The 14,163-nt window shown below is 45.5% G+C and overlaps 1 protein-coding gene across 20 annotated transcripts in view; it reads left to right on the top strand.

The window, feature by feature from the left end:
- The first annotated feature begins 86 nt into the window (after positions 1 to 86).
- The window catches only part of CDK12 (cyclin dependent kinase 12), a 109,065-nt gene continuing 94,988 nt past the window's right edge, over positions 87 to 14,163 (top strand). For 15 of the 20 annotated variants that reach the window (XR_002517874.2, XR_002517873.2, XR_002517878.2 and 12 more), the window contains exons 1-2: positions 87 to 1,740; positions 10,453 to 11,337. Coding sequence is in view for 9 of the 20 variants with exons in the window: in XM_021928298.2 (XP_021783990.1) it covers positions 695 to 1,740; positions 10,453 to 11,337 (1,931 nt within the window). In the remaining 11 variants the exon portion in view is untranslated. The remainder of the gene's footprint in view (positions 1,741 to 10,452; positions 11,338 to 14,163) is intronic. The other 5 variants (XM_021928296.2, XM_017950050.3, XM_003912930.5 and 2 more) reach the window with 3 other exon arrangements.

Below are 14,163 nucleotides of genomic sequence, written 5' to 3' on the forward strand. Positions count from 1 at the left end.
GCGTTGTTTGATGAAGCAGCGGAATGAGGTGAAAGCAAAGCATGAAACATCGCGAGAGGCTACTGGACTTTCGCGACGATTTCTGGGATTGCCCCTCCCCCCTCCTCTAAGTGCCGTTTCGGTTTAATCTAGTGTGTGACTGAGTCTGTGTGAGGGAGAGTGTGTGTGTGGTGTGGAGGTGAAACGGAGGCAAGAGAAGGGGCTCCCTCAGGAACGAGGGACAAAGGGGGCGTGAGGCACCTAGGCCGCGGGATCCCGGCGACAGGAAGCCGCCCTGAGCCGGGCTACCGGGTAGGGGAAGGGCCCGCGTAGTCCTCGCAGGGCCCCAGAGCCGGAGTCGGCCCCACAGCCCCGGGCCGTCGGCTTCTCACTTCCTCGACCTCCCTGGCGCCCGGGCCTGAGGACTGGCTCGGCGCGGGGAGAAAAGGAAACAGACTTGAGCAGCTCCCCGTTGTCTCGCAACTCCACTGCCGAGGAACTCTCATTTCTTCCCTCGCTCCTTCACCCCCCACCTCATGTAGGAGAGTGCTGAGGCGTCGGGAGGGAGGAGGAGTCTGGGCTACGGTCCCTGCCCTCCCCACCCCCTTCCTGGGGCGCTTTGGTGGGCGTGGAGTTGGGGTTGGGGGGGGGGGGGGGGGTTGCTTTTTGGAGTGCTGGGGAACTTTTTTCCCTTCTTCAGGTCAGGGGAAAGGGAATGCCCAATTCAGAGAGACATGGGGGCAAGAAGGACGGGAGTGGAGGAGCTTCTGGAACTTTGCAGCCGTCATCGGGAGGCGGCAGCTCTAACAGCAGAGAGCGTCACCGCTTGGTGTCGAAGCACAAGCGGCATAAGTCCAAACACTCCAAAGACATGGGGTTGGTGACCCCCGAAGCAGCATCCCTGGGCACGGTTATCAAACCTTTGGTGGAGTATGATGATATCAGCTCTGATTCCGACACCTTCTCCGATGACATGGCCTTCAAACTAGACAGAAGGGAGAACGACGAACGTCGTGGATCAGATCGGAGCGATCGCCTGCACAAACATCGTCACCACCAGCACAGGCGTTCCCGGGACTTACTAAAAGCTAAACAGACCGAAAAAGAAAAAAGCCAGGAAGTCTCCAGCAAGTCGGGATCGATGAAGGACCGGATATCGGGAAGTTCAAAGCGTTCGAATGAGGAGACTGATGACTATGGGAAGGCGCAGGTAGCCAAAAGCAGCAGCAAGGAATCCAGGTCATCCAAGCTCCACAAGGAGAAGACCAGGAAAGAACGGGAGCTGAAGTCTGGGCACAAAGACCGGAGTAAAAGTCATCGAAAAAGGGAAACACCCAAAAGTTACAAAACAGTGGACAGCCCCAAACGGAGATCCAGGAGCCCCCACAGGAAGTGGTCTGACAGCTCCAAACAAGATGATAGCCCCTCGGGAGCTTCTTATGGCCAAGATTATGACCTTAGTCCCCCAAGATCTCATACCTCGAGCAATTATGACTCCTACAAGAAAAGTCCTGGAAGTACCTCGAGAAGGCAGTCGATCAGCCCCCCTTACAAAGAGCCTTCGGCCTACCAGTCAAGCACCCGGTCACCGAGCCCCTACAGTAGGCGACAGAGATCTGTCAGTCCCTATAGCAGGAGACGGTCGTCCAGCTACGAAAGGAGCGGCTCTTACAGCGGGCGATCACCCAGTCCCTATGGTCGAAGGCGGTCCAGCAGCCCTTTCCTGAGCAAGCGGTCCCTGAGTCGGAGTCCACTCCCCAGGTGAGCTATTTGTCTAACAGTCCTTCCTCATTTAGGGTGGGTTGCGAGGAATCGGCATTCAGCGTGTTAACATTGTGTGGAAGCCTGCAGTGTTCATCATTGATTAGAACACTTTGCTGTTGGCTAGTCGTTGCAGTGTGTGAATCTGTCTCCCCTTAACCCAGAACGAAAAGTGAAGAGTACATAGGCCTCAAACCCCTAAAGGTAGGTACTTCCGGTGGTGGGGTTTTCAGTTGTAAGCTTGTAAGTGAGAAATGTCAAAGGCTTCTGCTTAGTGAGTGGATGGAGTTGATACTAGTTCCCAGAGCATGTCTAGCTGTTTCTGTTGCTTAGTTAAAATTTTTAAAAATCATATTGGTATTAGTGCTTTAGACTCTATGGGACCTGGTTGAAGACTTAAGAAATTACAAAGTTTCGTTTGTATTAAAGTTACTTGCCTAGGTTATCCTATTTGTGTTGTCCACTGAGTCCCCAAATCTGTACATTTATTCATTTCCTACTTGGCACTGTTTTAATAATTTACAAAAGATTCCTGTCTTTTAACTGATGTTTTAGTGGAAATTCAACTGATTAATCTGTTACCCTTTTGATGGTATAACCTAGCAGAAATTGGTTCCAAGGACAATTTGGTTTTCTTTACAGCATCATCACTGACCTACCTTGTGACCGCTGACAATTTTCAAAATCTTTCTCTAAAACACATGGTAATAATGCCTTCCTTATATTTTGACTCCTTTGTGGCTTCACCTCGTTCATGAAAACAGAAGGTGGGCTTTAGTTAGAACTTTGTGGAATTCTAATGTTGCTTTTTGACCTTTAGCACATGAGTTAATTTCTCCGTGCCTGAGTTGCTTCAGGTGTAAAATGGGGCTGGTCTTGAACTCCTGAGCTCAAGCAATCCTCCTGCCTCCAAAAGTGCTGGGATTACAGGCTTGAGCCACCACGCCTGGCTCATACATGGCTTTTGTATTTCAGTGTAATTTTTGCTGACTTAAAGTTACAATTATTCATAAATGATGTGAGTACATCAAGCTGCAGAGTGTTCCTAGCTGTCAAGGGCTGGAATTCTTAATGTTTCCTCCTCCATTTTATTATAAAAAAATTTCAAGCACAGAAAGGTTGAAAGAATTGTAGTGAACACCCATATATCTAACACCTAGTTTCTACAATAAATATTTGTTATATCCAGCCTAGGCAACATAGTGAGGCCCCCTTCTCTACAGAAAAAAAAAAAAATTAGCTAGTCGCCGTGGTGCACATCTGTGGTCCCCACTGCCTGGGAGGCTGAGGTGGGAGGATCACTTGAGCCTAGAAAATCAAGGCTGCAGTGAGCTGTGATCACACCACTGCACTTCAGACTGAGCATCAGAGTGAGACCTTGTCTCAAAAAAAAAATTGGGCTGGGAGGAGTGGCTCACACCCGTAATCCCAGCACTTTGGGAGGCCGAGGCGGGTGGATCATGAGGTAGGGAGTTTGAGACCAGCCTGACCCTGGTCAGGTGAAACCCTGTCTCCACTAAAAATATAAAAAATTAGTTGGGTGTGGTGGTGTGCACCTGTAGTCCCAGCTACTCGGAAGGCTGAGGCAGGAGAATCGGTTGAACCCGAGAGGCAGAGGTTGCAGTGAGCTGAGATCGTGCCATTGCACTCCAGTCTAGGTAACAGAGACAGTAAGACTCCGTCTCCAAAAAAAAAAAAAGCTCTATATTTTGTAATCTGTCTACCTATCCATTAATCTGTCTTTTGTTTTCATTTATCTCAAAGTAAGTTGCAGACATCAGTATACTTAATTCTAAACACTTCAACATGTTTACCATTAGCTGGATTACCATTTTTTTTGGAGGGGTGAGGAGTAAAATTTATATACAGTAAAATGCCTAAGTCTTTTTTTTTTTGAGACGGAGTCTCGCTCTGTAGCCCAGGCTGGAGTGCAGTGGCCGGTTCTCAGCTCACTGCAAGCTCCGCCTCCCGGGTTTACGCCATTCTCCTGCCTCAGCCTTCCCGAGTAGCTGGGACTACAAGTGCCCGCCACCGCGCCCGGCTAGTTTTTTGTATTTTTTAGTAGAGACGGGGTTTCACCGTGTTCGCCAGGATGGTCTTGATCTCCTGACCTCGTGATCCGCCCGTCTCGGCCTCCCAAAGTGCTGGGATTACAGGCTTGAGCCACCGTCGCTGTGTCGCCCAGGCTGGAGTACAGTGGTGCGATCTCGGCTCACTGCAAGCTCCGCCTCCTGGGTTCACGCCATTCTCCCGCCTCAGCCTCCAAGTAGCTGGGACTACAGGCGTCCGCCACCTCGCCCGGCTATTTTTTTGTATTTTTAGTAGAGACGGGGTTTCACCATGTTAGCCAGGATGGTCTCGATCTCCTGACCTCGTGATCCACCCGCCTCGGCCTCCCAAAGTGCTGGGATTACAGGCTTGAGCCACCGCGCCCGGCCTAAGTGTAGCATTTGTAAAGCTGCTTAGTTTTTTTTTTTTTTTTTTTTTTTTTTTTTTTTTTTTTTGAGACAGTCTTGTTCTGTCGCCTAGGCTGGAGTTCAGTGGCGCAATCTCAGTTCACTGCAACCTCCACCTCTCGGGTTCAAGCTGTTCTCCTGCCTCAGCCTCCTGAGAGTAGCTGGGATTACAGACGCCCACCATCACATCTGGATAATTTTTATATTTTTATAGTAGAGACAGGGTTTCACCATGTTGGCCAGGTTGGTCTCGATCTCCTGACCTCAGGTGATCCGCCCGCCTCAGCCTCCCAAAGTACTGGGATTACAGATGTGAGCCACTGCGCCCGGCCATGCTGTTTAGTTTTTTAAGGAAGTCTAAAAAGTATTCTCAGAATATTTGTTTCTTGATAGAGTAGTTCATTAAGGCTGTAAAAATTGTTAACTGTTGTAGGGTATGGGAATACAGAAGAGTGTGCTAAGACTAAAACACTAAAAGGAGTTTCAGTAAGAAGTGCATCTTTCTAGTGATTCCTTTTGAATTCTTAGAGAAAACAGTGTATCTCATGTTCTCTTAAGAGAGTAGAGGAGGCTGGGCATGGTGGCTCATGCCTGTAATCCCAAGCACTTTGGGAGGCCAAGGTGGGCAGATCACCTGAGGTCGGGAGTTTGAGACCAGCCTGGCCAGCATGGTGAAACCCTGTCTCTACTAAAAATACAAAAATTAGCTGGGCGTGGTAGCATGCACCTATAATCCCAGCTACTCAGGTGGCTGAGGCAGGAGAATTGCTTGAATCCAGGAGGCGGAGGTTGTAGTGAGCCAAGGTCACGCCACTGCACTGCAGCCTGGGCGACAGAGTAAGACTGCATCTCAAAAAAAAAAAAAAGCCACGCCTGTAATCCCACTACATTGGGAGGCTGAGGCGGGCGGATCACCTGAGGTCGAGAGTTCAAGACCAGCCTGACCAATATGGAGAAACCCCGTCTCTACTAAAAATACAAAATTAACCAGGCATGGTGGTGCATGCCTGTAATCCCAGCTACTTGGGAGGCTGAGGCGGGGGAATTGCTTGAACCCAGGAGGCAGAGGTTGCGGTGAGCTGCGATTGCAATAATTACACTCCAGCCTGGGCAACAAGAGGGAAACTCCATCTAAAATGAAAATAAAAATAAAAATCTGAGGAATCTACTCACATAATTTAAACTAGTCAGTAATGGTAAAAATAAGTTTAGAGAAAATTGGAGACACAATACGGTAGCGTAGCATGCAAATATAATCATTATATAATATTCCCAGAGACACATGAACGCTTTTAGTTGGCTTATAGAGAGCATTGTATGTTTGTATGTGTGCATTATATGCTTTTCTTCATTGATTGAAATTCTAAACAGTACAGAAATATTGTAGAGTCAAAATAGAGGAACATACAGATCCCTTCTTCAATATTCTCTGTGTTTTCTTCCTTGGGAGACAGTCAAAATGAAATAAGCAACATTTTATTTTATTTTATTTTTTTGAAACAGAGTTTTACTCTGTGGCTAGGCTGGAGTGCAGTGGCGCGATCTCAGCTCTTTGCAACTTCCGCCTCCCAGGTTCAAGCAATTCTCCTGCCTCAGCCTCCCAAGTAGCTGGGACTACAGGTGCGCGCCACCATGCCTAGCTAATTTTTGTATTTTTAGTCGAGACGGGGTTTCACCATGTTGGCCAGGATGGTCTTGATCTCTTGACCTTGGGATCTGCCTGCCTCGGCCTCCCAAAGTGCTGGGATTACAGGCGTGAGCCACTGGACCCGGCCAAACAACCTCATTTTGAAAGACTGAAGATGCTGTGGCAGAAATGCAATGTCTTTGCATTTGCCAGTTTAGCAATGATTAATAGTTGAGTGGAACCTAACTTAATTTGGGGAGTGGGGGGGAAATACATTTGTTTTTGAAGACATTTCTTGATTCTACATTGCTTATTGCTGGCTGTGTTTACCTATTTGTATCTACTCCTCCGCTTTTTTCTAGAAGAGTGAACCTGGAACTTAAATGTAGCATTTGTATCCCTAAAAATACTGCAAGTGTATGGCCATCCAAATCTATTAACAGTAGGCTTCTGTGAGAAATTGAAGGGTTTGTAACAGACTTCCTTAGGAAGATTTGGTCATGCTGACTAAAACAATAGTACTTGGTAGCTAGCTAGCATTAGTGTTTTGGGTTTTACACGTTTTCCCCGGGATAGAGATGTTACTTAGATACATTTCAAGCAGAGAAACCCTCTTGATTCAGCCAAATATGTACCAAAGGAATATTAGTTTTAAGGGTAAGTGGATATTTAGTAAATATCAGTACTTTTCAGTATTTTATATTCTCATGTTCATGTTTGTGTTGTTTTTTAGTTCTGTTGATTCCAACAATATTTTTATTTTTATTTTTATTTTTTGAGACAGTGTGTCTCTCTGTCCCTCGGGCTGGAGTGCAGTGGCGTGATCTTGGCTCACTGCAACCTCCATCTCCTGGGTTCAAGCAGTTCTTCTGCCTCAGCCTCCCAAGCAGCTGAGATTACAGGCACACACCACCATGCCTGGCTAATTTTTTTGTATTAGTAGAGATGGGGTTTCACCATATTGGTCAGGCTGGTCTCAAGCTCTTGATTTAAGGGCGATCCCCCCACATTGGCCTCCCAAAGTGCTGGGATTACAGGCATGAGCCACCACACCCAGCTTCCAATATTAATTTTATATTTTAACTAACTGTTGGAAACAAACTTGCAAAAAGCAGTATAGGTAAAAGAAAATCATGGCTGCCATTATACAAGTTGTTTCCCTTACACATATATGTTGTTTTGAAACATTTTGGTTCATGTCAGTCTTTTTTTTTTTTTTTTTTTTTGAGACGGAGTCTCGCTCTGTCACCCAGGCGGGAGTGCAGTGGCCGGATCTCAGCTCACTGCAAGCTCCGCCTCCCGGGTTCATGCCATTCTCCTGCCTCAGCCTCCTGAGTAGCTGGGACTACAGGCGCCCGCCACCTCGCCCTGCTAGTTTTTTGTATTTTTTAGTAGAGACGGGGTTTCACCGTGTTAGCCAGGATGGTCTCGATCTCCTGACCTGGTGATCCGCCCGTCTCGGCCTCCCAAAGTGCTGGGATTACAGGCTTGAGCCACCGCGCCCGGCCATGTCAGTCTTACCATATGTCAGTCTTACCATATCTCCCTGATCAAAGATAAAGGAAGACATTGATGATCTAGAATGGAAGCAATTTGTTTTAGACTACTGGGAAAATTTTGTTTTGTCCAGTTATGCTTTTAATGTTTTTATTTTATTTATTTTTTTGAGACGGAGTTTCACTCTTGTTGCCCAGGCTGGAGTGCAATGGTGCAATCTCAGCTCACCACAACCTCTGCCTCCCAGGTTCAAGCTATTCTCCTGTCTCAGCCTCCCAAGTAGCTGGGATTACAGGCATGGACCACCACGCCTGGCTAATTTTGTATTTTTAGTAGAGACAGTGTTTCTCCGTATTGGTCGGGCTAGTCTCAAACTCCCAAACTCAGGTGATCTGCCTGCCTTGGCCTCCTAAAGTGTTGGGATTACAGGCGTGAGCCATAGCGCCTGGCGCTTTTAATATTTTTATTTAATTTAATTAATTTATTTATTTATGTTTTGAGACAGATTTTCGCTCTGTCACCAGGCTAGAGTGCAGTGGCGAGATCTCTGCTCACTGCAACCTTGGCTCACTGCAACCTCTGCCTCCTGGGTTCAAGCGATTCTCCTCCCTCAGCCTCCCAAGTAGCTGGGAGTACAAGCACGCACCACCAAACCCAGCTAATTTTTGTATTTTTAGTAGATATAGGGTTTCACCATGTTAGCCAGGATGGTCTTGATCTCCTGACCTCGTGATCCGCTGCCTTGGCCTCCCAAAGTGCTGGGATTACAGATTTGTTTTTTGTTTTATCTCACATTGAGACTTCAGCAGGTTAGGCTTTAGTAAAAGATTTGGGTTTCGACTTAAAATCATCTGCCCCATAGATTCCCAGATTTTATTTTCAATGCCTTCCTTAAGAAGGTTAATCAAACATGCAATAATACCTTCCTTTAGGAGTTTCTAATCTAAATCATAGTTGATTAGAAATCATTTTATAGCCGGGCGCGGTGGCTCAAGCCTGTAATCCCAGCACTTTGGGAGGCTGAGACTGGTGGATCACAAGGTCAGGAGATCGTGACCATCCTGGCTAACACTGTGAAACCCCGTCTCTACTAAAAAATACAAAAAACTAGCCGGGCGAGGTGGCGGGCGCCTGTAGTCCCAGCTACCCCGGAGGCTGAGGCAGGAGAATGGTGTAAACCCGGGAGGCGGAGCTTGCAGTGAGCTGAGATCCGGCCACTGCACTCCAGCCTGGGCGACAAAGCCAGACTCAGTCTCAAAAAAAAAAAAAAAAAGAAAAAAAAAAGAAATCATTTTATAATAAAGATATCAGGAGCCCTCATGTTTTTGAAACGTTCTAACAAATTTTGGTAAAATATTTTCTCCACTTTGTTTTGTAAATCCTAAGTTTTATGTGTTGGGAATTTGTTTAGTACTTTATTTTAAACTTTACAACTTTATTATAAACTGAGGATGCAAGGAACAATATATTTTTCTGAGATCTGCCAATTAAATAACTCTAGTTAACAAATTTAGGTTTTGGTGAAGCATGCTTGTTGCTTTTAACTTTCTGATGGATATAACCCAATTTTACTGTGGAGTATGACTTCTTTTTTTCTTTTTTTGAGACGGAATTTTGCTGTTGTTGCCCAGGCTGGAGTGCAATGGCGCAATCTTGGCTCACCACAAACTCTGCCTCCTGGGTTCAAGCAATTCTCCTGCCTCAGCCTCCTGAGTAGCTGGGATTACAAGTGCCCACCACCACACCTGGCTAATTTTGTATTTTTAGTAGAGACGGAGTTTCTCATGGTTGGTCAGGCTGGTCTCAAACTCCCAACCTCAGGTGATCCGCCCATTTTGGCCTTCCAAAGTGCTGGGATTACAGGTGTGAGCCACTGCGCCCAACCGAGCATGACTTCTTTATCCTGTTTTCACTTTATCAAGGATTAAAATCAGAATTCTGAAAGTAATCATTGTGAATATGGCTCTTTCTTTTCCATTGTAGAAAAAGAATAGTGACCCATCTTTTTTCAGATGAACAAGTAGTAGATAATTTTATTGTTATATGATTCAGATATGTTTTCATGTAGGATTATTTAGTTTAATCTTTTTTTTTTTTTTTTGAGGCGGAATCTCCCTCTGTCACCCAGGCTCACTGTAAACTCCACCTCCCAGGTTCATGCCATTCTCCTGCCTCAGCCTTCTGAGTAGCTGGGACTACAGGTGCCTGCCACCATGCCCAGCTAATTTTTTGTATTTTTTAATAGAGATGGGGTATCACTGTGTTAGCCAGAATGGCCTTGATCTCCTGACCTTGTGATCCACCCGCCTCGGCCTCCCAAAGTGTTGGGATTACAAGTGTGAGCCACCGTGCTCGGCCAGTTTAATCTATTTTTTAAATGAACTTTATTTTTTTTAGGGTAGTTTAAGACTTACAGAAGGCCGGGCACAGTGGCTCAAGCCTGTAATCCCAGCACTTTGGGAGCCCGAGACGGGTGGATCACGAGGTGAGGAGATCGAGACCATCCTGGCTAACATGGTGAAACCCCGTCTCTACTAAAAAAAAAAAATACAAAAAACTAGCCGGGCGAGGTGGCAGGCGCCTGTAGTCCCAGTTACTCGGGAGGCTGAGGCAGGAGAATGGCGTGAACCCGGGAGGCGGGGCTTGCTGTGAGCTGAGATCCGGCCACTGCACTCCAGCCTGGGTGACAGAGCGAGACTCTGTTTCAAAAAAAAAAAAAAAAGACTTACAGAAAAATTGTGAAGATAGTGCAAAGAAGTCTCATATATCCCTGCATCCAGTTTCCCTTATTGTTAACATCTTATATTAATGTGGTACAGTTGTTACAGTTAATGAACCAATATTGATACATAATTGTAAACTGGAGTCCATACTTTATTTAGATTTACTTAGTCTACCTAATGTCCATTTTCTGTTCCAGGATCTTACTCATTATACCATCTTATATTTAGTCCTGTTTCCTTGGGGTGCCTCTTGATTGGGCTGGTTTCTCAGACTTTCCTTGGTTTTGATGGCACTTAATCTATTTTAAGATTGATAAGTTACAGTTCTTCATAGTTTGTTTTGTTGATCTGTTTTCCTCCATGTACTACTGTAGTCTATTCATTTAAAACTGCCTTTTTATTTTTCCAGTAGGAAATCCATGAAGTCCAGAAGTAGAAGTCCTGCATATTCAAGACATTCATCTTCTCATAGTAAAAAGAAGAGATCCAGTTCACGCAGTCGTCATTCCAGTATCTCACCTGTCAGGCTTCCACTGAATTCCAGTCTGGGAGCTGAACTCAGTAGGAAAAAGAAGGAAAGAGCAGCTGCTGCTGCTGCAGCAAAAATGGATGGAAAGGAATCCAAGGGTTCACCTGTATTTTTGCCTAGAAAAGAGAACAGTTCAGTAGAGGCTAAGGATTCAGGTTTGGAGTCTAAAAAGTTACCCAGAAGTGTAAAATTGGAAAAATCTGCTCCAGATACTGATCTGGTGAATGTAACACATCTAAACACAGAGGTAAAAAATTCTTTAGATACAGGGAAAGTAAAGTTGGATGAGAACTCTGAGAAGCATCTTGTTAAAGATTTGAAAGCACAGGGAACAAGAGACTCTAAACCCATAGCACTGAAAGAGGAGATTGTTACTCCAAAGGAGACAGAAACATCAGAAAAGGAGACCCCTCCACCTCTTCCTACAATTACTTCTCCCCCACCCCCTCTACCAACTACTACCCCTCCACCTCAGACACCCCCTTTGCCACCTTTGCCTCCAGTACCAGCTCTTCCGCAGCAACCACCTCTGCCTCCTTCTCAGCCAGCATTTAGTCAGGTTCCTGCTTCCAGTACTTCAACTTTGCCCTCTTCTACTCACTCAAAGACATCTTCTATGTCCTCTCAGGCAAATTCTCAGCCCCCTGTACAGGTTTCTGTGAAGACTCAAGTATCTGTAACAGCTGCTATTCCACACCTGAAAACTTCAACATTGCCTCCTCTGCCCCTCCCACCCTTATTACCTGGAGATGATGACATGGATAGGTAAGTCCTATAGTGAACTGGAAAAAACCCACTTGATCTAAACATATAGCATTTTCTGTTTTAATCTTTGTCAAAACTACCGTCATGGTTTTATGAGCAGGAAATGCCTTTGATATTTTCAGTGGGAAAGTCTGTATTTATGACATTATTACTCGGAAAGAGAGAATTAGAATTTGAGGCCTGGTTAACCCATTTTATCATTAAGTTTATTTTATTTATTTATTTTTATTTTGAGACATGGTCTTGCTGTGTCGCCCAGGCTGTAGTGCAGTGGTGTCATCTCGGCTTACTCCAGCATCTGCCTCCCGGGTTCAAGCGATTCTCCCGCCTCAGCCTCAGCCTCCTCAGCAGCTGGGACTGCAGGCATACACCACCATACCTGGCTAATTTTTGTATTTTTAATAGAGACGGGGTTTTGCCATGTTGGCCGTGCTGGTCTCGAACTGACCTCAAGTGATTTTCCCACCTTGGCCTGCTAAAGTGCTGAGATTACAGGCGTGAGCCACCGTGCCTAGCCTAAGTTTATTGATAATGCTAATTTTGATTAAAATTTGAAGAAAACGAGTTTTTCCCTTAAATTTTTGTTGAAAATATTAATACCTATAGAATAATTAAAAGTAATAGGCTGGGTACAGTGGCTTATACCTGTAATCCCAGCACTTTGGGAGGCTGAGGCAGGCAGGTGGATCACCTGAGGTCAGGAGTTCAAGACCAGCCTGGCCAACATGGTGAAACTCCATCTCTGCTAAAAATATAAAAATTAGCTGGGCGTGGTGGTGGGCCCCTGTAATCCCAGCTACTTGAGAGGCTGAGGTAGGAGAATCACTTGAGCCCAGGATACGGAGGTTGCAGCGAGCCAGGATTGCTAATTGACATATTTGCTTTTGCTTTAACTGTGGGTATCATGACTCTTCTAAGTACTTCAGCATGTCTCTCCTAATAATGATGTTGTTCTGTGTAATTACAATATCTTCATCACCCTGAAAAATTTAGGATTGACTTAATAACATCAATAGTTATATAAATAACATGATATCTGCCATGCGCAGTGGCTCATGCCTGTAATCCCGGCACTTTGGGAGGCCGAGGCGGGTGGATCATGAGGTCAGGATATCAAGACTATCTTGGCGAACACGGTGAAACCCCGCCTCTACTAAAAATATAAAAAATTAGCCGGGCGTGGTGGCAGACGCCTGTAGTCCCAGCTACTCGGGAGGCTGAGGTAAGAATGGCGCGAACCTGGGAGGCGGAGCTTGTAGTGAGTTGAGATCGTACCACTGCACTCCAGCCTGGACGACAGAATGAGACTCCATCTCAGAAAAACCAAACCAAACAAAAATGCTATCAATAATAATATTTAACCAAATAGTCCCAGTAGCCCCCAAAATGTCTTCATTGTTGGTTTTTGTTTTCAATTGGAATTCAGAATAACTCACAAAATGTCATTTATAGCTGAGTTTGTTTTTTCTCTCCTGAACCAGGGTCCAAACTGGGTTTATTTTGAAAAGGGCTGCTTTTTTTTTTTGTTTTTTAATTATTCCATAAAAAGGGGGGGGGAGGGATTGCATTGGGAGTTGTATCTGATGTAAATGACGAGTTGATGGGTACTGACGAGTTGATGGGTGCAGCATGCCAGCATGGCACAAGTATACATATGTAACAAACCTGCACGTTATGCACGTGTACCCTAGAACTTAAAGTATAATAATAAAAAAGAAAAAAAAATTACCATGGTAAATTTTAGATTATGTGTAATTTGCCATAGTTAAAAATTTTTTACTTAAAAAAATGCATTTTTCAGATGAGGAAATTGAGACACAGGGTAACATGTAAAAAAAAAATTATTCCATAAAAAGTAAAAGAATAATATGTAAAATATTTGCTAATTAGAATATAATTCACAGTGGGATGATGGGAAGAACTTTAATTTTAATAAGTTCTCTGAATATTGAGAATTGAAATGATTACAAAGCATGAATCTAATTCTATAGAAGACATTAACAAAAATATTTCTTTAAGGCTGGACTTGGTGGCTCACGCCTGTAATTTCAGCACTCTGGGAAACTGAGGGAGATAAGATCCCTTGAACCCAGGAGTTCAAGATCAGCCTGGCCAACATGGTGGAACCCCATCTCTACTAAAAACATACAAAAATTAGTCAGGCCTGGCCAGGTACGGTGGCTCATGCCTTTAATCCCAGCACTTTGGGAAGCTGAGGCGGGTGGATCACGAGGCCAGGAGTTCAAGACCAGCCTGGCCACGATGGTGAAAGGGCGTGGTGATGGGTGCCTGTAGTCCCAGCTACTGGGAAGGCTGAGGCAGAGAATTGCTTGTGAGGTTGCAGTGAGCCGAGATTGTGCCACTGCACTCCAGCCTTGGCAACAGAGCGAGACTCCGCCTCAAAAAAAAAAAATAAAAATGAGGCCAGGCGTGGTGGCTCAAACCTGTAATCCCAGCACTTTGGGAGGCCGAGACGGGCGGATCACGAGGTCAGGAGATCGAGACCATCCTGGCTAACCCGGTGAAACCCTGTCTCTACTAAATAATACAAAAAACTAGCCGGGCAAGGAGTCGGGTGCCTGTAGTCCCAGCTACTTGGGAGGCTGAGGCAGGAGAATGGCGTGAACCCGGGGAGGCGGAGCTTGCAGTGAGCTGAGATCTGGCCATTGCACTCCAGCCTGGGTGACAGAGCGAGACTCCGTCTCAAAAAAAAAAAAAAGAAAAATTAGCCAGGCGTGGTGGCAGGCGCCTGTAATCCCAGATGCTCAGGAGGCTGAGGTGGGAGGATCACTTGAACGCAGGAGGTGGAGGCTGCGGTGAGCCGAG

The sequence above is a fragment of the Papio anubis genome, chromosome 17 (assembly GCF_008728515.1).
Source record: "Papio anubis isolate 15944 chromosome 17, Panubis1.0, whole genome shotgun sequence".
NCBI lineage: Eukaryota > Metazoa > Chordata > Mammalia > Primates > Cercopithecidae > Papio > Papio anubis.